This window comes from Mercenaria mercenaria, chromosome 4, assembly GCF_021730395.1.
Source record: "Mercenaria mercenaria strain notata chromosome 4, MADL_Memer_1, whole genome shotgun sequence".
Lineage (NCBI taxonomy): Eukaryota > Metazoa > Mollusca > Bivalvia > Venerida > Veneridae > Mercenaria > Mercenaria mercenaria.
The window spans coordinates 46033128-46055171 of record NC_069364.1 but is presented as its reverse complement, the minus strand read 5'-3'; the positions used below and the strand labels follow the sequence as shown (position 1 = coordinate 46055171).

General features: G+C 34.4%; 1 protein-coding gene across 5 annotated transcripts; it reads right to left on the bottom strand.

Moving 5' to 3' along the window:
• Nucleotides 1–5296: 5296 nt before the first annotated feature.
• On the bottom strand, nucleotides 5297–16071 carry LOC128556342 (uncharacterized). 5 transcript variants are annotated; one of them, XM_053541076.1, is made up of 8 exons: nucleotides 15934–16057; nucleotides 15732–15804; nucleotides 14782–14935; nucleotides 12591–12709; nucleotides 12165–12283; nucleotides 7884–8075; nucleotides 6980–7076; nucleotides 5297–5988 (listed from the first exon to the last, which is right to left on the bottom strand). In XM_053541076.1, exons 1-8 carry the CDS (start codon nucleotides 16046–16048, stop codon nucleotides 5604–5606), a joined length of 1254 nt encoding a protein of 417 aa, XP_053397051.1. In that variant the 5' UTR covers nucleotides 16049–16057; the 3' UTR covers nucleotides 5297–5603. The 5 variants fall into 5 exon arrangements, with proteins under 5 accessions (XP_053397051.1, XP_053397052.1, XP_053397056.1 ...); XM_053541077.1 differs by lacking the exon at nucleotides 15732–15804 and having other exon boundaries at nucleotides 14782–14939; nucleotides 15934–16071; XM_053541081.1 differs by lacking the exon at nucleotides 15732–15804 and having other exon boundaries at nucleotides 15934–16058.
• Nucleotides 16072–22044: the final 5973 nt, after the last annotated feature.

Below are 22044 nucleotides of genomic sequence, written 5' to 3'. Positions count from 1 at the left end.
GAAGTTTTGTTTGTTTTTTTCATTATAGTAGTTGAATTGGATATTGCACAAAAAGTAATTCAACGTTACTGTGTTTTCGCTTGGCAGGTCGGAACGACCAACACATACCAAATGAAAATGCAAAAAGTCGCATTTAGAAAAATAAAAAGGCGGTGTCACAGGCGCGGGGCAAAAAAAAACCACAAACATTCATCAGCTAGAAAATGTAAACCTTACATCGATGTATGAAAAAATTCTAAAACATTTAGTATTGCAAGTGATAAAATTAAGTTGTATCTTGATACAACGCCATAATTGTCTTATGCTGGTGGGACGCCCTGTCCATGCAGTCAAGAGGCTATAATCTCATTTAATAAACTTTTGGAAATCTGTAAATCACTATTTTGAAGAAACACAATCAAAGGTCCTTTACAGACAAACTCTACTGATACATATATAGGACGATATAGGAATCTCACAAAATGTATGTAGAAAGAAATTTTCAAATACATATATTTCCGGCTAACAAAGCTCAGCTAGTTTTGAAGAGACTGTCTGGTTCTTTATTGCAATCGTTTTAGAGCACCATTGTGGAGCGTCCAACATGTACGTCAATTTGTCTACAAATAATAAATTTCTCCTTGTCTATAGAACTGCTCAATGTGTCTTGTTTGTATTGTTTAGTCGAAGAGTAATATGATGTTATCAGTATAATATCTTAACAAGACCAATATGTGGAAAATATATTTACTCTTTGAATGGTGTTGTCTTGTACAAAGCAATATGTCTTTATGACATGCAATTGTCATGTCTTTTTGTCGAAGTCAGAACTTGCGCATAAAGTGTTTTATTATGTCCTGCTAGCAGAGCCTACCTCTTTTTAAATAGACAACCTTGAGTCTTTAAATTTAGACTAGCTCTTGGTGAATGGACAGACTGGTTCGTTAACGTATCCGGTGTATAGAACCGGTACACGCAATGTATAAACATATTTCATATTGGTATTTATTTACTAGATCCTTTTGTTGCCATGTCGTCTTGTTAACTACAATTCATCCTAATATTTTTGTACCTATGCTTTCGTCCCTTAAAATCTTTTCCATTCCGTAACATTTCTACAGCTGTATTTTTCTTTGCTCCTGTGCTTTTTTACACCTGTATCTGTTTTGCATGACTGAAACAGTTTTACTGTCGCTTTATAATTGAAAATTTGAAATATACAACTGTAATATCAGATTTTATAACTTTAATCTACAGATGAAAAATTGACATAATCATGACTTTCATATTGAACAAGAATACAGGTCGTTATTTTTTAAGTTTTAAGCTTGTTTTTTTATAGTAACCTCTTTTTTTCTGTCAAATGGTTGTTACTTTTGCTTAAATTATACTGTAAGTTCACATTTACATCGCCAAGCATGAAAACAAAGTATGTACAGGAGCTGGACACAATATACCCAGGGTCAAGGTCACAAAGTTGTTATGCTTGGAATTATTTTTATATAATTTTTCGAAAGTTTTGTTTATGGAGATATATTTCGTACTTTAAAATACAATGACTTAAAATTTAAATTATTTCTTTATAATCACCATCTGCATGTATGGTAACAATCTCCATTACTCTAATTTTATTTTTGACAGAACTTTGCCATTTTCATACTTCAAGTTTTTTGGTAATCTTCACTTTCTGGATAATACTTAATCATCATCATCATTAGTCTGCATATGTGAAAACAACCCCAATAACTCTGATTTGTATTTTGACCTTTCCTTACTTAAAGTGACTGAACTCCAGGTAAAAATGAAAATTTTCATTTTCAAGAAAATATGTGTCATAACTGTATCCGAGTTATTGAAATATCATCACAGACATATTTTCTAACAAATGAAATGCTGAAAATGTTTGGTTTTTGCTATTTTTTTCTGTCGAAAATGTTATCCCGTGACTAACGTGGTAAACTCACCAGTATGAAATTTTAAGCCGTCTAGTAAACATAGCTCTGTAGCTCAGCAGATAAAGCGTCTGGCAAAAATTGTGTTACTGCGAGGTCCCCGGTTCGAAACCTCGCTCGGGTAAAACTATTTTTTTCTTATTTATATAAATAATTTAGACGCAAAACATATGCTTTTTTGTTCATAGAATGACTAAACATTGATTTTGTCAAAAGAAACAATTTACTCTAAACCTGGAGTTCAGCTGCTTTAAATAGTTAAAAAATAGAGGTGCTGTTGAGACATATTTCTATTTTACTGTCAAATCGATGAATAGTGGAGTACGCTGTCTTACAGACAACTCTTATTAATTATCTCCCGTTAACCTTGTCAAAACATCTTTTTAGAGGCATTACTCCACTGGTGTTAAGGTAGTTCTGCGCGTTTGGATCAAAATGTTTTCTACAATGTAGAATTTGATTAATCTCTGATTTTTCAAAACTTCAGAATATACCTAGAAAATTAAGCAAGTAAAAAAGATAGGGTCATATGCTTGATTTTTTGCTAGACTGATTTGAAAGAATTGGACCTCACGCAATTTTTCATAATGGAAGTCTATGGGAAAAACATAACTTTCATAACATTTTCGTGAATAGAATTATCTCTACAATGTAGAATTTAATGAAACATACCACAGTTGTAAATAAACATATGGCCTATAATGTGGTGAAATAAAATGTATAGGTCCATGTGCTTAATTTTGAGATATTTGACCATGATTAAAGTGAACCGCACTCTTCACGCTAATTTTAAGAAATTATTTTGAAACTTTAACGTGTCAGATGTTTTAATATCATATTCTGACTTTAGAAAGACAGTAACAGTGCCATTGTAATAAATTTACTCATAGGCTACTATTAATTCATAAAATGATTTTCATTTCCGTATGCCGATTCCAGGCTTTATTCCACGTTTTCTGGATAAGTGACGTTACGCCATCACTTCCGGTTTATCAAACGTGCAGAACTACCTTAAAGATACAATGTTGAAACATATACAGTGAAAGAACTCCTGAAACTAACTTCTTGGATTATAAGTCTTGCCCCACATTATTTTTGTAGCGGTTTTGACTTTTATTCATCGTATGATAACTCTTGTAACAAAACTAAATCTATACTACTTGAATTACATACCTTGTTTCTCTCAAGAACAGTATAATGCATTTATTTTTATGTATTAGACTATGAAATGTTCATCACTTTAAAATTTTATGTCTTTTTATAAGTTGTTTTATTAGATACAAACTGTCAACTTTGTGTAGACATTTGCCGAACCATTTAGATTGTCGTTTATCAGCTTATTTATAATCTCTTTTTCAGCTCTAATCTGGGAGAAAAATTTAAATCCCGTCCTATATACGGTACCAATTCACGGTCCCAGACGGCCATATTCCGTTCTGGAGCCTACATTATAAGTCTCACACTGCATTTAAGGGTGTTTCACAGTTCTAGCAGCATTATTCTGTGCAGCGCATTGCATTTGTGAAACTTTCACTTTATTCTATAATTTATAAGTCAATTTAGGTTTTTCTGTATTCACGCTCATTTGCATGTACAAAGAGGTAAACAGATGGCCAAATTGCGATCTGTGCCACTAGGGAATGTTCCGATAGTGGATTCCCGAACTTTTTGATAGATGGTCTTCTTAATTGTAGTCGGCTGATAATATTTAAGTGCAATCGCTTATCTAAAGGTGTTTTATTATTGCTTTTGTAGGTTCTGATTTCCTACTTAGGTGTTACTATTATAGGGTCACATTTGTTACTTGTCTTTAAGGGAATATTCTGTTTGATTACGTATTTTGTGTATTAAGAGATAAGCCTTCTGTTCTTGAATTATTAAGATCACTATATGGTTAATTAGGGTTAATCTGTCAAATTTTACGGATAACACTTTAGGTTCACTACAAGTGAAATTAGTATAAATTTATACGTTAATAGCTGGAGTTTTTCTTTAATTGAATAAAGTCATAAACTGTTTATCAGCTTGGTTCTTTCTTTGTTGGCCGGATTTTAGAGTCAATGGATATACCCAGAGTCGAACCTAGGGGGCAGTAACCTACCTGATATATCACAGCAAATCTTATTGCCAGGGTCGGACAAAGTTCGAATCCCAGTAGGATAAGGTCCACATACCGAACACAGGTTGAACTCGAGAGACAGAGTCATTCTGCCTCACGGGATCGGCTGGTGCGAGGTCATATATCTATTTGGCCTTGACCGGTGTGTCCTACCGGCCATAAAAGCATTTGCTTGACCTTTGGCGGTACAACAACTACAACCATCCTACTCAAAACGGTTACATTTTAAACATGCTATATTATACATATAAAAACGATGTATATGCCATTATATATGAACTAAATAAAACAACGTAACATGCCTTTCAAACAGCATTTCATTACAAAAAAAAACGCACAAGCTAGTTTCGCTTATCGGATCATCAGTGTATACAAAAGTGACGTGACGTTACTATGGAAATGACGCGAAAGGGATGTAATTCTGACGTTGTTTGTTTCAAAGGGGCGTAATTTATATTGCTATTTGATTCTTCAGCATTTTATGCATTTTAATGTCAATGTAGTCTGTTTAGTTGTAGTTTTAAGCATTTTATAAAATAATTTTCTTTCGATAACCTAGCTAAAGTACTATCCATTTCATTTTAAGAAATGTGAGCATTTGAAATGTTAGATTTTTATTACTGCAAACATCAGTATGATAACTTAGTGGAATTTGCTTAGTTGAAGGGTTTCTTATTTGTTGTGCGTGAATAGTTCTTCTTGTTTTTAATTTATCGTCAGTTTGGCCCATATAAAATTTTCCACATCCGTTGCAGGTGATTACATAAAATACATTTCTTACATCACAACACATATTTTCATTTACATAAAATTGGAAAAAAAACCTAGTACTAAGACTAGCCAATACACCAATTAATAGCTCACCTCCCCTCTAAAGAAAAAACAAACAAACATATTTTGCGAACATTTTACTCTTCGGTAAAGGTCTTTAACGCAAATATCTTTATCAAATTTACTTCTTACACTCACGTTTATAATTTAGTTATTAATAAATACAAGATAAAACCAATTATTTGATATAAACTATAACTAAATATAATTATACATTTTGTATATTTTATCAGTCTGAAAGTACATCTTTTGTTGTGATACATTTTGATTAAAATGAAGACTAGTTAACCCAAAAGCAAGACGTACTAAAATGAAAGTATTTATGGATTTATGATAATGATTATCGACCGTTCTTATCACTGCATCGCATGTACTAGCATTTGAAATATAAGAAAAAAAAAACAACAACACCAGATTATACGCCATTGTAGTAACTATAGTTTATAAACAAAACAGTGCCATTTGAGAATAATTTGAGTAAAGCCATAATTAAGAAATTTATCTATAGCAAAATTGAGTTAAGACAAATGATCCGAATAATCACTGTTTAAAACAGGATGTCGTTTAATGTCCTTTCGAGTTCGTTGACGACTTTCTCTGCACAGTCAACGTTAAAAGTATAAATATGTTGAAAAAAAATCCTTTGTTGCAAGAATTGTAATCAGTACTATTCATCGTTTACCTTGCGGTACACGTATTATTGTCACAGAGTCGTCCACGAATCATTCCACAGTGTGGTACACGTGCCTTTCCACAGTATGATACACATGTTTTCCCGTGGTTTCTTCTCTATCCAGTTGCTGGTAATTATATTCTGCACGTTCAGCGTTATGTGCAGTTGTAAACATGTTCAAGTTTACACTTTGAGCAGTAACATCTTTGTCTCTGCTATCAGCACTGCTCTCTTGTTTTTTGTTTAAATATTCTGCATTTCCAGGACGTCTGTCAAAAATGCTCGCGACTGGTGTTATGTAGTTGCTATTGCCTTGATTAGATGCCTCTTGTGGAGCAAGACATTGGTCGTAAATGCGCACACTGACGTGTGATAGTTCCACCTCGTTATCGGCATCTTTTCTTGATGTGTTTTTGTGTATTCGGCCTGCACGCCTGCAACACATAAAAAGAATGCGCCTGCTGTAACCTTTAACATATGTGAAAGTTTTCAAAAGTAAACTAACTTCTACCTTCGTTGTTAAAGCAATGCAATAAGATCTTGATATTTAGACACGTATGCTATACAGCTTTGGTACGATGTACTACACAAACATATTTGACCTCAAAGCTCAGTCTATTGAAATTGTTTGGTATCAGATTAGACTAAACTGTCCAAATGCAGGGTGTTCTTAGATATTTCAATTAAAAAATAGGACCGTGTGCATGAATTTTATAGATTTATTTGAAATATTCGGACACCATAATGGGAGTCTTCTGAAAAATCATAGGAATAACTTATAGCGTCGTCTTTAACTTAAAGGAAATTTCACACACTCTTGAAAAATAATACATTATCTTAAAACTCAACAGGTCTGTTTTGCTTGATTTGAAGCTTTTTGTTCATGGTCAAAGGTGGACAATCGTACTCATAGTAGCATTTGTGTCCTTTTCACTTTTCATATATTATATTTAAGATTTACTGAAGGAACAAAAAAGTTAGTTAAGTAGAGCCAGGTCTCTTGAAGCAGTCATTGTTTTATTGTCTTGTACATTTTATTTCATTACCTTCTGTCATGGTCAAAACACAGAAAATACTAAGAAGAATTGTGGACTTATTTTCAATTCTGATCAGTAAAAGTTCTCGTTTTAAAGCTAATGGAATATTTCAACAAGCTAAACTGTTGTCTGCAAAACCAAGATAAGCAAAAGGGCAATGTAAATAAAGTAGGCATATACAATTAATTATTATGTTAATATCTTCTATCTTAGTTTGGCAGCCAGGTTTGAAAATAATAGAAAAATAATGACATTATATGGATTTATTTCACCTACAGTGATTGCCACTTAAATCTATCATACCGTTTATAGGTTGTCTGAACATAACATTAAGGAATCAACCCGGTTGATCAAACATAAATAGCTGCCTTAAGCAGAACTTACTCACTTCCATACGAAGAGAATGACAACTGCGATAATTCCAACGATGCCAACAGTAACAGGTATGGATACATACATCACAACATTACACTTGCACGTGTCTCCTGTTATATTAAAAAAAGATATATGTATAGATTCTTTTAAATCCTAATCTAGCTGTAAATATTAAAGACTTTTGCTGTTACTTATAATTAGTTACATATATTTTGTTAAACGCTATACTTGTGCATTGGTATTCAGTTAGACTGTTTAAACAAACCATTAGGTGAATGTAAATAAGCAATTTGAAGCTTTACGGTATTATGATTGTATGATTAACTGTACTAAATGGACAGCTATTTTTAAAGTGTTCAGTAGTGAAATATATCTTACTTAGATATAATAAGTGTAAAGTGGTTTCTATTTCTGTCAAATGGCTACTTAGGAAACAATGTTACAACACGGGGTCAGCCAGAACAACTTCATTTGAAGTAAATTGACAACGGTCAAACAATGACTATGAATGTGACCCGTGGTTTTCCACTTTTTTATTTTATTAATGTCTTCCAGTAATTTCAGAGATAAAAGCCTGACTACATATATTTCTATTTTTCGTTTTCTTGTTTTCTTTCTGCGAACTAACGTATAAAAAACTTAATCAAGCCAAACAGCACTTATTGGCGCAAACAGCATGCATATTGAAATGGTGTGGGTTTATTTTTGACAGAATAAAATATCAGTTGCTTCCATAGCCATCAGACAATGTGGTTGGAATGCAAATAAAAGTCAAAGCTTCAGACTAGGCCCTAAATATCATTGAAAAAAGACATAGAGGGAACTGTATAAAGAATGGACAATGGACTCAGACTGACAACGATACGTCATCTTGACACATATTTGAATCATTTAACATGAAAGGAAAGACATGTTACCCGAAAGCAGGTCTGATGTGGTTTCAATGGTTATTTCTTTCGTTGTTTCTGTCATCGTCTTTATTGTTGCTGATGATGATGTTGTTTTTGTCCTCCATGTTATTCTTGTAAACGCAATTGCAACAGCTTCAATCATCGGTTTTGTTGTTTGAGTAATTGTTGATGCAGATGTTATTTTTGTCGTTGTGATTTCTGAGAGAGTAATAATGGATATTTACTAATTATGTACGTCTTGCCAGGGCATAAATATTTCACACTAAAGTCTTTTTGTCACATTTAACAAAATATATTTGTCTGTTTGATTCAGAACATCTATGACTATATGAACCATACCTTTTCAAACAATATCAAAATACTTAACTTTCATAAGTAAATGTGAATGAATCATGAGCGGTTGCACTGTTAAGCTAATTAGAAGTACCAATGAAAATGTATTATTATGGTTAAACAATATACTGTAAAATCTGGTAAATAAGCGTATACGCTTATAATAATTTTAGCGACACTTTTATGCGCCTATTTTTGATATGCGCTTATACTTAAGCCAACACTATGCGCCTGTATATTTTGTATTTGATATGCGCGTAAAGACAAGCCGCGTGCGCCTACTTTTGATATTTGGAAAATTGACAATGCTTACCCCCGGTTGAAAAAACGAAAGTAAAACATGGACATGGATATGGACAGGTGCAGTGAACTGCTCCTTTTACTGCATACAGTATTTATACTTGTACATAAGAAAATCATAATGATCACATTGCAAATAATGTCCAATCTCTCGGACTGTTCAGCATTAAGATTGCAGCGTTCAACTACCATATCAAATATTTAATATTTTCATTGATATTTTATTGTTACAATTGTACTCTTTGCATGTGCAGTACTGATTCCAACATCTTTTATAAAAGTCAACAATTTCAGATTTCTTTCCCCTAGAATAGGAAATACGTTATAAGAGGCATTTTATCCATATTGATTTCACAGATTTACACAAGAATAACAACGCAAACAACCTTTTTGGTATTCAAACTTTTATTTTCATTTACTGAGAACATTTTCTATTTTAAAGTCATTGATCGTCGTAAACAATAATAACGTTTTATCAGACAATAGGCGTTAAAATCTTTTAACACCCATCGACTATAGACTGTTCCAGTTTTTGTCGATAAATTTCATTTAACTCTTCATCTATTGTTATTCTATTCATACCGAGGTCAAGTGCTCACAAGCGGTATCACAAACAAAACGCACGTAGTCTAATGTGTAAACTAGGTCAACCTTATTTGACCGCCTATCTTATGTAAACATTAATGATTGACGGTTTTGGCAGCTTACAGCATGGATTGATCTGCAGAGGGCGTTTGACAAAGTCTGGACTGATGGACTCCTCGTCAGGCTGATGAGGACTGGAGTAGGAGGTCACATGCTGAGGTGGATTAAGTCATACCTCCAAGATTCAGTTTAGAACATGCCAGCAGTAGGAAGTTCCTGTTGCGTCATGGTGTCCCGCAAGGCGGAGTCTTATCCCCTACACTCTTTTTGCTTTTCATCAATGATCTGGTGTCTGAACTACCGAAAGGAGTTAAGGCTGCTCTCTACGCTGACGATCTGGTGTTATGGTGTAAGGAAGAACATGCCACTACAGCCACATACAGGATGCAAGAAGCCATCAACAAGCTTTCAGCTTGGGCTGAAGATTGGTGTGTATCGATCAATACAGAGAAATCGTCCACCACACTATTCTTCCTGTCGTCAAAGCAGAGGGCGGGTAAAACCAAGATGGGAAATACTTCGCTGATTGAAGCAGACGAGGCAAATTACCTCGGAGTGACCTTTGACAAACGGCTAACTTGGAAGCCCCACATTAGTCAAGCAGAAGGGAAGGCCCGTAGGAAGCTTGCCATGATGCGCAAACTTGCTGGAACAACGTGGGGAGCAAATGAGCAAATACTCAAGACAGTATATCAGGGAACAGTGAGACCCCATTTAGAGTATAGCTCAACTGCCTGGTCCACTACTGCCAAAACTAACCAACAGGCTTTAGGCAAGGTTCAGAACCAAACATTGCGGATCATGATAGGTGCTACAAAGTCTACACCAATCTCCTTCATGGAGAAGCTAACAGGCACACAGTCGTTACAAGACAGAAGACATGCAAAGGTTCTGCCTCAAGCAGAGAAGTTCAGGTCTTTTCAAGACCATCCCATGAAAGCCAAGCTAGATGGCTACACAAAGAATCGGCTCAAACGTAGCAGCTTCGTACATGAGGCAAAGAAACTCAACCGAGAGTTCACAACTGAGCTGACCATACCAACCCCTAGGTAGTGAAGACATTATTAACCAACTAGCGAATGATCTGTCCTCGGTGACTGTGAGACTTGCTGTTCCTCGTCTTGACCGCGGGAAGCAAGAGGATGAAGGCATACGGAAGAGCCTCACACTTGCTATGATCAATGAAGACTATCCTCCGGAATCACGGACTCATGTCTATACAGACGGATCAGCCAAATGCGCCGTCAAAGATGGAGGAGCAGGAGTTTTCATTCAATACCCATCTGGCAAGAGAGAAACACTACATGCAGCCACAGGAAAACACCGCAGCAATTACAAGGCAGAGACTGAAGCACTCCTGAAAGCCGTCTCAATGGTTGAAGACTCGGCAGAAGAAAGCTCCTCAGTCGTCTTTCTCACAGATGCACTTTCTGTCATGGAAGCTCTGATCAACAATAAAGCTCCGCAGCTAGCCAGGAGAATGCAGAACCTGAGTATAACCTGCAAAGTAGCACTTCAGTGGATTCCATCCCATTGTGGACTTGCAGGCAATGAAGAGGCAGACTAACTGGCTAAGCTAGGAGCTCAGTCAGAACAACCAACAGAACCTTTGAGTTACAAGGAGAAAGTCACCATCATCAAGGCACTAACGAGACCAAGGATGGAGGAAGATGCCTTTCATCTCCTTGATCGGTCTGAACAAGTGATGATGGTCAGGCTCCGCTCAGGGCACAACAAGCTCAATGCTCACATGTTCAAGAAATACAGACTGACATCATCGCCAACTTGTCCATGTGGCGAAGAAGATCAGACTGCGGAGCATATACTTCAGAGATGTAAAAGGCATGACCAGGAGCGAGCTGCGACTTGGCCGATAGATACCTCAATCCACCAGAAACTGTATGGAGGCATTGAGGATCTGCGGCAAACCACAAGTTTCATCGAGGCTACTGGTCTGACAGTGTAGTCGCGAACGAAAATAAGAAGAATACAGTTTTGGATCCGTCCATGCAACAGGTAAGAACATTTGTCACATGTATTCATGAATATGGAAAACAAAACAACAACAAAAAACATGCACACGGTCTTTCAAATAAATATTGAGTATATATCGCAGACGATTGAAAGATTTTAGAAGAAAATAAGTTTAAAACAACATGATTTGGAACGGCTTGATACATGTATCAATCGGTAAACCGGGGCGTGCAAGTATCCGGTGAATTCTACTCTCAGTAATCTTTCCACACTTAAACAACTCTATATTTGTTGTATAAGAAGAAACTGTTTTCCTGATGCTTAGAGTTGTATATACACATTAAAAGAAAAGATGATACTTTTGATACAGTGGATGAAAACTGTATACAGGCTAACGTTACAAACATTAGTATGCTCTCTGGTTTCTGAATTTTTATAAATCCTTGAATTGACCAGTAAAACTATAAAAGCTCAAACGTATCTGTTGTAACATGATCACAGTATAATATTTGCCCTTTAACAGTATTTCCTTCCTTTGTATAAAATTATCGTCATAAACGTGTATTATGTAGGGATAATAACCTTCGGTCTCGGTCACAAACATTCCCGCGGGCTTAAGCAGACGTTAAAACACAAAAAGGTGTATTGTCGCTATTCTTGCATAAAAATATTACAGGATGACTAAATGTATTGTTTTCATATGTGAGCATTTTACGATTTCGGTACATCTTTTAATTACCATTCTGCTGTTCTTGGAAACGGTAAACATGTTTTATATATCCATAACTCGGGCATAGAAATCAATAAAACTACCAAATGCATTTAACAAGAGGCAGCAGTAAAAAGTTTGGCATTGTGCTTACTGCTACAAGTAGACACCATCGGTTTATGACTGAAAAATGGTTGAAAAAGATTCCACATACGCACACGCACGCACGCACGCACGCACGCACACACACACACATCCACAGAGAAAGAGAGAGAGAGAGAGAGAGATACAGAGAGAGAGAGAGAGAGAGAGTCTCATGTGCATACTTTTAATTTCACAAATGTATAGTAGATCTATTCGTTCAGTAATGCAATCTGCCCTGGATATTATTCCCTGGTAGTCCAAAAGTCCACACTTGTTAACTGCGCCAGTATTTGGCCACATACTACAAAGTATAATAATTTTCAATACAATGCTAATATTTCCCTCCTTAACATAAATATTTTAATTAAGTTTTGAAAAGTTAGGAACTTTGCCAATCACAACTCAACTTGAAAAGTTTTCAGAAGAAATGCGTTATCGCAAAATTGACATGCAAATTTATTTCATTTCTTTATTACGTCTACATTTATCAAAATAGCGAATAATCTATATCATATCCTTAATTTCCATAGTTACTGTATAAATAAAATATCAAAAGACCTGTATTTTATCTTATCTTTACAAGATCTTATCTTTACAAGCTCATTTACCTAAAAATCTCGTTATTATCTACCCATCGCCAAGTATCGCGAACAGCTCGCAAACCGATCCACCATTTCAATGGTTCAGTACTCTCCGTATGGTTTGTAAGCCAAAGATCTATTTCTATCTGTAATATAACAGTGATATAACGCTAAAACATGTATATACATAGTCGGTTGTTTTCGTATTATTCATTATAGTATGCAAGTTTAACAATGGTCCATGGACAAAATCTCGACATCAGGCTAACATTAGACATTTTTTTGTATTTGGAACAATTGACAGGAATTATTTCCTGAAATATTAGATTACAAATACATTAAACACATTTAATCATACTGTTGCAGAAAGGTGAACGATTATCTGACTGGCCAAGCCAAACTACAGTACAACCTCTCTAGAGCAGCCCTTCTTAAGCAAAAACCTCTCTGTAACATCATCATCAAAATTTCCCTAAGCCGAAATATACTACCAAATTTACCTCTCCAGAACAACAACCTCTACATAACAGTCAATATGTGTATCTCCCAAAGGGTGTTGCTCTAAAGAGGTGGCACTGTATAGTTAAATCCTTTTTCATGTTTCAAAGCAATAATGCTTATAGGAAAGTAATATGATAAACTGATACGATTCCAAATCTTTTACGAACCAGACGTCATTTTTTTCTGGAATAGAAACGAAACTAAACTGTTATTTTTTCCTACTTGTACTGAAACTGTCAGATAGATAAGCGACCGTGTTCTCTTGGAATAATGTTTGAAACCATGGAAGATTTAGTTGCCTAAATGTGTTGTAAGCGTTGCGATTGGGTTGGTTGAAATTTTGTTGTGAATTTAATGAATAGAAAGCAGCGTAAAGCACATTTTTTTCACATGCTGTACGTCTTTGGAGTGAAATAAAGCCATTACATACTTTTGGTATTACACTTGTGTAATAAAGCTTCGACGTTGACGTCGTTTCAGTAATAGGAGACGTTTGACCGAATTTACTTCGTTTATAATAATTAAAGAAATAAGACATTTATATATTTCAGCAGGAAAGGATAACATGTGATAAAAAGAACATTACAGTTGCGCCTTTCCGCATTAAATTTTTAAACGAGTTGAATCATGAAAATAATAAAATGTGAAGCTCTGAATATCAAGAGACATTATTATAATTTGGGTTTACATATACTTGTAGACAAAATAGAAAACTATATCGTGATTTTAATTTTTATACAGATAATTCGCAAATGTTTTATTCCACGGTGTATATGCATATCGGATCCCTCTCTGTTGAAAATGAGAATGTTCGTACACAGGATACTCTTTGTGGTAAACAATGAACTCCAACGTCAGTGAGCTGGGAAAATCGAAATTTTCGTCCTTAACACATTTTTGTGCATAAAAACATATGAACCACGGGAAGACGTAGCTATATACCATTCGTTACATTTGTTTTATCAGTTGACACAAGTCCAAAGGAAGATGGAATGTAAACGGAGGGTACTGGCTTGGATGAACATCGTGCGATGTTTATGAAACTTAAATACAACTTTTCGTTAGTAAAGCAAATATCTAATACTTTAGATGTGAAGTCGTTTACCCAATCTTAGTGTAAATACACTTTATGTGGTTATTTTCATCGTGTTTTCTTAAAAAGACCCTACTTTCTATTTCGTTCATGCATGGGATCTCTCTAGTCTGTGCAATTTTGCCTCACAGGATCCCTCTTGACTCTCTGCACATGGCACTGGAACCCTCTCGGACACAATTAATTTTCTAGCGGCACCGGCGCCCTTTCAATTTATCTGAACAGTTTTAGATTTTTGAGATGGTGTTCGTATTTAAAAGCAGTTTGGTGAAGATCGGATGAGAAATGTTCGACTTAGAGTGCGGACAAGATTTGTGACAGACTGACTGACAGACTCTCGCCACAAACACAGACAAAAGTAAATCAAGATATCTCCCACCACCACAGTGGTTTGGGAGACATAAATACTAACATCAAGATATTCTATTCATTTTCACAATTTGCAAATATCTAAATGTATGATCAAATATATAGATGAAAAGTTAAGATCATACTATTCGGTCTATAACGCCGTCATACATATTTCATGGTAATTTTTTCCGGTGTAAAAATTTCTTGGCTTTGCGCCTCATACGGATGACAAGACATATTGGACAAAAAAAACCCCAAAACATTCAGTCTTACACTTTTTTGCTCGTCAGTGATGCTTAATAAGTCGGCATTTATACTTCTACACGAACTGCGAGCCTCATGCCAGTTATGGTACGGTTTCGATTTCATAAAGCGTACACATGATTGGTACACCTGCTCCCACGGAGGACTGCAACCAATGTCACTACTATCTGAAAAAGTAGTGTTTTTTAGCTAAAGGTATCACAATATAAATGATGCGCTGGAGCGATTTTGAAACAGTATACATTCATATGAACTGACTGAGGACAGACCCTGTCTCTCTGTATGCTGAAACATACATATCACAATCAGCCTCTTTTTCCATTTCAATAAATAATAGTTCAGAAACCATAATGAAATTTAGTTTGCTAGATGAGATACAGTAACTTTATAAAAACATGATGTCAATTGAAACAGATCACGCTCACAATAATAGCAATTAGTTCGTGTTTCTAAACACTTCCTTGAAGTAAAAAAAATCTGTTTTGTCCATAAATACTGTTATGTCAAAACAATGTTTAAAATAATTACTACATATTTTGAGGACTTGAAATAGCATGTAGAGCAATGGTCTTAATCTCAAAGAACTGACAACATGTTCTCTTCTCAAATCTAACAATTCTTAGGGGACTAACCCATACATTTTAGGCGAAATATAATTTCTCCGTGCCGTGTCACTAAGTACTCTGAATCTGATTAGTGGTGCAAACTTATTGACATGAGATGTTTGCAAGATATTCTTACAGATAATCAAAAATATTATGCAGAAGATAGTATACCGTCGCAACGTTAACGCGTTTGAAATAACGCATAAAATTTACATTTTTCTTGCCAATATCTTACTTTTATTTTCACCCACTTTATCTTTTTTTTTCAGTGTTCTGTATGCATTCTATGCCAAACTCGGTGGAAATGAACATGATGAAAAACGTTGTGTTTGTACTGATATCTTAAAAACATACATGTCGAGCGCTAACACTGTATGTAGTGTAATCAGTTCAAAAAGACCCATCTCGATCACCACCTTTTGCGTCCCTGTAATTTAAAATAACAAGAAGTTTTAACGTAGACTGAAGTCATCGTTCCAGATTTATAATTTATATGTACTTATCACGTCGGTTTACGTGCTGGTCGGCACGAATGTAAAACAAAAATGCTACATACCTGATAATCTCATCAACGAAAGAAACATAACAATATTCAAATTAATCGCTTGTTTAATACTTTTTTCCATTTTATTTGATACATTATGCCGATCTTGTGGGTGATTACAAGCCATTTTAGTGCATGTTTAAATTATTTACATACGTGCCTTTATAAGTACCGCGCCTACGTATGCCCTTCTCTGGGTCAAATATAAGTATTATGGTCAAACATCTTGACAATATATTAAATAATGACTGCTTCTGGACGAATCATTGTTTTACAATGAACCACTTGTAGATATATGATAAACACTTCGACTTTCCGTTGTATAAATTAACTGAGAAACTACATGGTATAGTGCATGGTTGTACGAGAAAACACTTTTATTTCAAATTGATATTCCGGCTCACTTATACTTCTTTTGTACACGTGCAGAAGCATGTTTTGAATTTATCTTCCGCAGTTACAGTATTATTATCATGATAAGTATACCTAATTATAGAATAAACATATGTGTAAGTTATAGACAGGTTTAAATCAAAAGACTGTTGATATTTTTATGCTGCTTCCCGTTTTTTGTACCTCTCATGTGCTTTATTTATTCATACCCATATGATAAAGTTTTCTAATGGTTTGAATGATTCAGTCTGATTACTAATAACCACTCGCTTTAAACTAATCTACTATCCAAAGCATCTGTCGAATATGACAACACATTTTCATGTCTGTGAAGTCACGGTATAGTATATTCTCAGTGATGATAAAGGACTATGGCTTTAATCATTTCCTTGCCCACTTTAATTGTGACTGAAAAAAAAACTCATGATGCACGAGCAGGGATGGCTAGCTAGCATACGTTTCGCAGTTTGGAATAGCAATTTAACAGTGCGATTTGTTATTTATTAATATACTGAAATAAAAACAGATCAACAACCATTTTTCTGTTACTTTACTAACCAGAAATTAGGGTTGTGCTTTTACAATGTCTAAATATTTGTGTGATAACATGTCCAGAACCTCTAGACACTTGCAAAGTGCAAATATTTCATTTTATGAAACATGTCAAAACAAGGGTCGCTTACAAAGGGCATTCATTTTTGTGTTTCAGGATATAGGGTCGTTTTCAAAGGGCAAATAGTCATGAGCTTCAAAAATATGTCCAAAAATTATGATTGCTTTCAAAAGTCAAACATTTATGTATTTCAGGAGATTTTTTACATAAAATAGGGCCGCTGACAAATGGTAATCATTTGTGTGTTATGACTATAAAATAGGATTACTTACAATGGTCAATCATTTGCGCATTTTAGGAAAAATATCTATACCATGTGACATGTCAAAAATCAAGGGTCACTGCAAAATGCGAAATATTTGTTCCTTTCAAGAAATATATCCACAAAATAGGATCCCTAATGTGTTTTTTTTTTTGGTAACCAAAGCCTAGGGTAGGAGGGATTTCATTGTTCATTTGTATACGGTAAGATGATGTTATTGAAACACGACTTTGGATTGTTTGAAAAATGTCTAGGGAAGCCCGTAAGAGTCAATGATGCATAAGCTGATTCGTTAAAAGGGTAATGTTTACAATTATAAAATTTGTGCCATAATCAAGTAATAAAATGGCTTCTGTGAAATTTGGAATATTTTACAAATGTCTGACAGAATGCCTGACTTTTTAATTGTCACTTTAGAGTAGGCCTTTATATGCCTTTAACTGAAGTGGGTAGGTGTGTTTGAAATAAAAAAATCTATACAGAATTACCATTTTTTGGTGCCTGACATGTTACTTTATTAAAAGAAACACATTTTTATTATCATCTCTAAATTTTAGGGTATGTGACAGAATCATTTTTTACAATGGAAGCCTGTGGAAAATCAATAGCAGTGCCTGACCATGAGGTACTTTCATTTCGTTGGTTTAGCATTACAAACTATCAGTCCTGCTTATACAATGTATTACTCATACATATCTAATAATATTAGAGCTAATAAAATCTATAAAATGATCCTTTGGAAGCACAGAATGCAGCCTAGAAAAATAATAGCAGATTCAGTTTGACTGAGTCTGAACATGAGAGGTAAAAAATGTGCAATACTCCTCGCGCCCTCTTTTTCGTGATGTTTAACGTTTCTTTTCTACAATCAGAGGTCAAGTTTTCTAAATTCAATACCAAGATTTGCCCGCACGAATCAGAGCTACGTTCTAATAATATGTATGCTTTATGCAAATGTCAAAATGACAGAAATAGTTTATGGCCTATCTGTATAAATATTCATGATTATACAATAGTACACGTAATATGATTTCAACAAACATGGATGATAGTAATAACATCAAGTCAATACTAGAATAAAACTTTAATATATATGCGGTAATAATAAACGTTAATATATGAAACCAAAACTCTGCCAATATTAACTTCGGGTCTTGATTGGCTGACAAACTCGCCTATCATGGAATCTGTACCTTTTGAAACAAGGCTGTTTACAATAGCAATTCAATCCTGCACGTGCATTTGTCCGTATTGTCCTCTATCAAAACTTAACCCGTTGAATAGATTTTAGTATATGTAAAGAGGATATTCAAGTTTTTTTTGCATGAATATAGGTTTTATTTTCATCGAATGATATGAAAATAAATTATTTCACGAGTAACGTAGAGTTTCTTTAGTTAAAGTACATTGATTAATTTTACATTTATGCTTAGATAAAGTACAAGAGATCAATTTGTCAATGGCTTGATAGGTAGGACTATTTTGCAAGAGTAACTATATGGAGATTGAATAAGAAGTTACAGAAAAGCTTAAACGACATGCTCAAAATACTCTAATAGTACACTCCGTCTTCGATATTAAATATAAGCACTCAACATTAGTGATTCGATTGATTTTCGCATTTTAAAAATAGTAACTATCTCAAAAAGGCTTAAAACTGCTATCTTGCTTCAGCAACCGGCTAAGAAAATATGCTTCCTATATATATATATCAGTTCTGAAGTGCTCTCGGCGTTAAAAAATGTAGTTTCACACCACTGAACAACTAAATTTATAATGGAAGACAATTAAAAAGGTATGAAAGGCAGAATTACGCTTTCATGGATATTACACTTCCTTTTGAATCCTTTGTTGTTAAGAGTAATGCAATAAAATCAGTCTGACAGTTATAAACAAAAGTAACTTGACGGATGTTGGGATTGAAAAAGTAAGCAATGTTGGATTTTGGTTATGGAACATTGCACATTCTCATAATTTTCTCTATCTTAGCATATTTAATAAAGATTTTCTTTTCTGATACTTGTTTTACTGTTTTGTAAAACAAAGTTCTCAATATCATCCTTTTTATTAACACTCTTTATTTCTCCTCTAAGTTTAATTAGTTCTTGAGTCATGGTATCTAACTGCATTTGAATGGCAGCAATGTCCCCTATACAGTCATTGCTTACTTCTGAACGTGTTCGTTTACTAGGATTTTTACTCTTTGTTTGTTAACTAGGGTTCTCTCTCTTTGTTTATTTAATTTGATTGGGATTTGATTTGGGCTGACCTTAACCCCTTCCTGTTATGATGGTTGCAATAGTTACACAATAAAGAAAGGTGTTTTAAAATAACTTTACCTTTAGCTATGCACAGTAACCCAATAACTCTTGATACAATTAATATCACCAAATTATCCAATATTTTGAAATGTTGTGAATGCAAAGAAGAATCGTTTTTCAAGTCAATTGTCTGCTTTTCCATAAACTCATTTAATATGACCATTCCAGATGATGATAGATCTCTATTAGAACTTTAATTAGATGTAAATTTGTCACTTTTCTATCACTTTAAACTGTATTGAAATGCCAAAAAAAATGGAAAAGCAAAATTTATCTGACCATTAAGAAAAATTCACTCAGGCAAAACAAAGCAAGAAGATTTGTTTCTTCATCCGAACACGCTTAGTTGTGTCCAAGGCAACAGAGCAATTAACCTGTAAAATCATGTCCTTTATTATAAAAATACGAAGTGTGACTGATGATCTACTCAATTTTGTACAAAACAGTCTCCGGATTTAGTTTGCAAATCCGGAATTTTCGCAAACTCAGCTACCTTTTATCTTTGACTTTAATGTGATCTTTTGACACCTAACAATAGTTCGGGTCTCATAGACAAATAACTGGCCATTTCCTTTCAAATATCTCAAACAACGAACTCTTGGGACGGCTTCAAAATTGATCCTCCCATGGGAGTATTTTTTTCTCCCGCGGGGTTTTCGCTATCCCATGGGAGGTCCAATCGGAGGTTTTCTCCCACTTTAAGAATTGCGGGAGAAATACCCCATTGGGCTTTAACAAAATTTCTGAAATTCATTATTTATCGCTGGTAAGTATTTCTTAGTCTTTACTGTCGTGTTGTTTCTATATTAGACCTGAAAATAAGCGTTCTAAAAATCTCCCACTGGAGGTTTCCTCCCACATATGATACTGGCGAACTCCAGCGGGAGAGTTCACCTGCGGGAGAATTTCTCCTGTTTTGAAAATGGGGTTATTCTCCTGTTTTGAAAATGGGGTTATTCTCCTGTTTTGAAAATGGGGTTAATCCCCCATTCATTCTTACTTTCATATATAGAATCTGTTCTTGGTAGTTTACGCAACAATTTGTAATTACAACTGATTCTTTAAATAATAATAATAACAACAACAACAAGTTAATAAGTAATAATAATAATAATAATAATAATAATAATAAATAAATAATAATAACAACAACAATGATAATAATAATAATAACAAGAACTCTAAATGCTTATTTTCGTGTAAAGTTATTTATGCTTATAAGAGATCTTACCTCAATTAAATGTATGCTAGCTATCTTCTATTAGAGGTAATAAATATGTTAACGCGCACCGAAATAGCCTGCGGGCGGGTTTTACAGCTTCTACAGGAATTCACCCGTGACGTTTTTCTCTTGTTACCTGTATGGTCAAAATTAAGATTTGCATTAGTGGTTCTTTATGTCAGATTGTTTCAACGCTTTTGCTGAATACTTTGTGCAGCCGCATCGTTTTATCTGACTGAATTTAGCGGGGTTTTTGTGGCAGTCAGCTCTTAATTTTCCGTCTGCTTTTCAAGTTTAAATCTTGTTTCATTCAGGCCTGCTGTTTTTTTTTCTTTGCTTTTCCTTTTTTAAAATAGATTAGCTTTGATTTCTATTTTTATATTTTAACGTTTCATTTTTACATCAGTATATTGTACTGTTAATGAAAAATACTTTTGTAGTTTGTTAAGTTAGCTTTACATGTTCATTTCCAAAGAAACCTTAACTCCTTGAGGCCGAAATGCGACTAAAGGCGCTATATTTTCTACCCCTGTAGCGTCGATATCCGACTATACGCGCGTTATCAGGACTCCCCAGGACGGCGATTGACGAGTATAGTCGCGGCACCGAGATCATGCTGATTGCGTCATATACTTGTTAATTTTTGATAACCCTGATAAAAGCAAAATTATTTTGCATACCGGCTATTATTTCTTAGATGTTATAATTATTAATTATGCTAATAATTAGTTTCCTTGTTAAAATAAATGTTTGTAAATATTCGGTAAAGGAAATAAAAAAGACGAACTCCGCTGTGTTTCGTTCATACTGTATTTCAAAAGATTAAAATAATGTCGGATGCCCGAGATTTTTCTTACATTGAAGAAAATATTCATTATCATGCTGATTTTGACGTATCAGTCCGTCGGATGATGATTCCGACGATGACATTTCATTATCAGAGAAATGAATGGTCAGAAAATGTTAACTTTTAGAAAGCTGAAATATTCGTACACTTACATCGCATTAAATTCAGATGGATAAAAATAACACAGCAAAACATGTTTCATACATAAAAATGTGTGTAAATAAACGCCTTTTGTAAATTTAATAATTCTTCAAAGATAGGTATAAATATTACAACTTAACTGTCTCAGTGCGCGTCACACTACGTTTGTGTACATGTTTAGAAATAAATTATACATCAAAATAAACCATCGATATTCACTCAAAAATGGGTGTTAATTTTGAGTAATGCTGATGTAAATAATGTATTTCTATTTATTGGAATTTAATGTGTTTTCATGTGAAAAAGTAATAAAATCGGAAATGT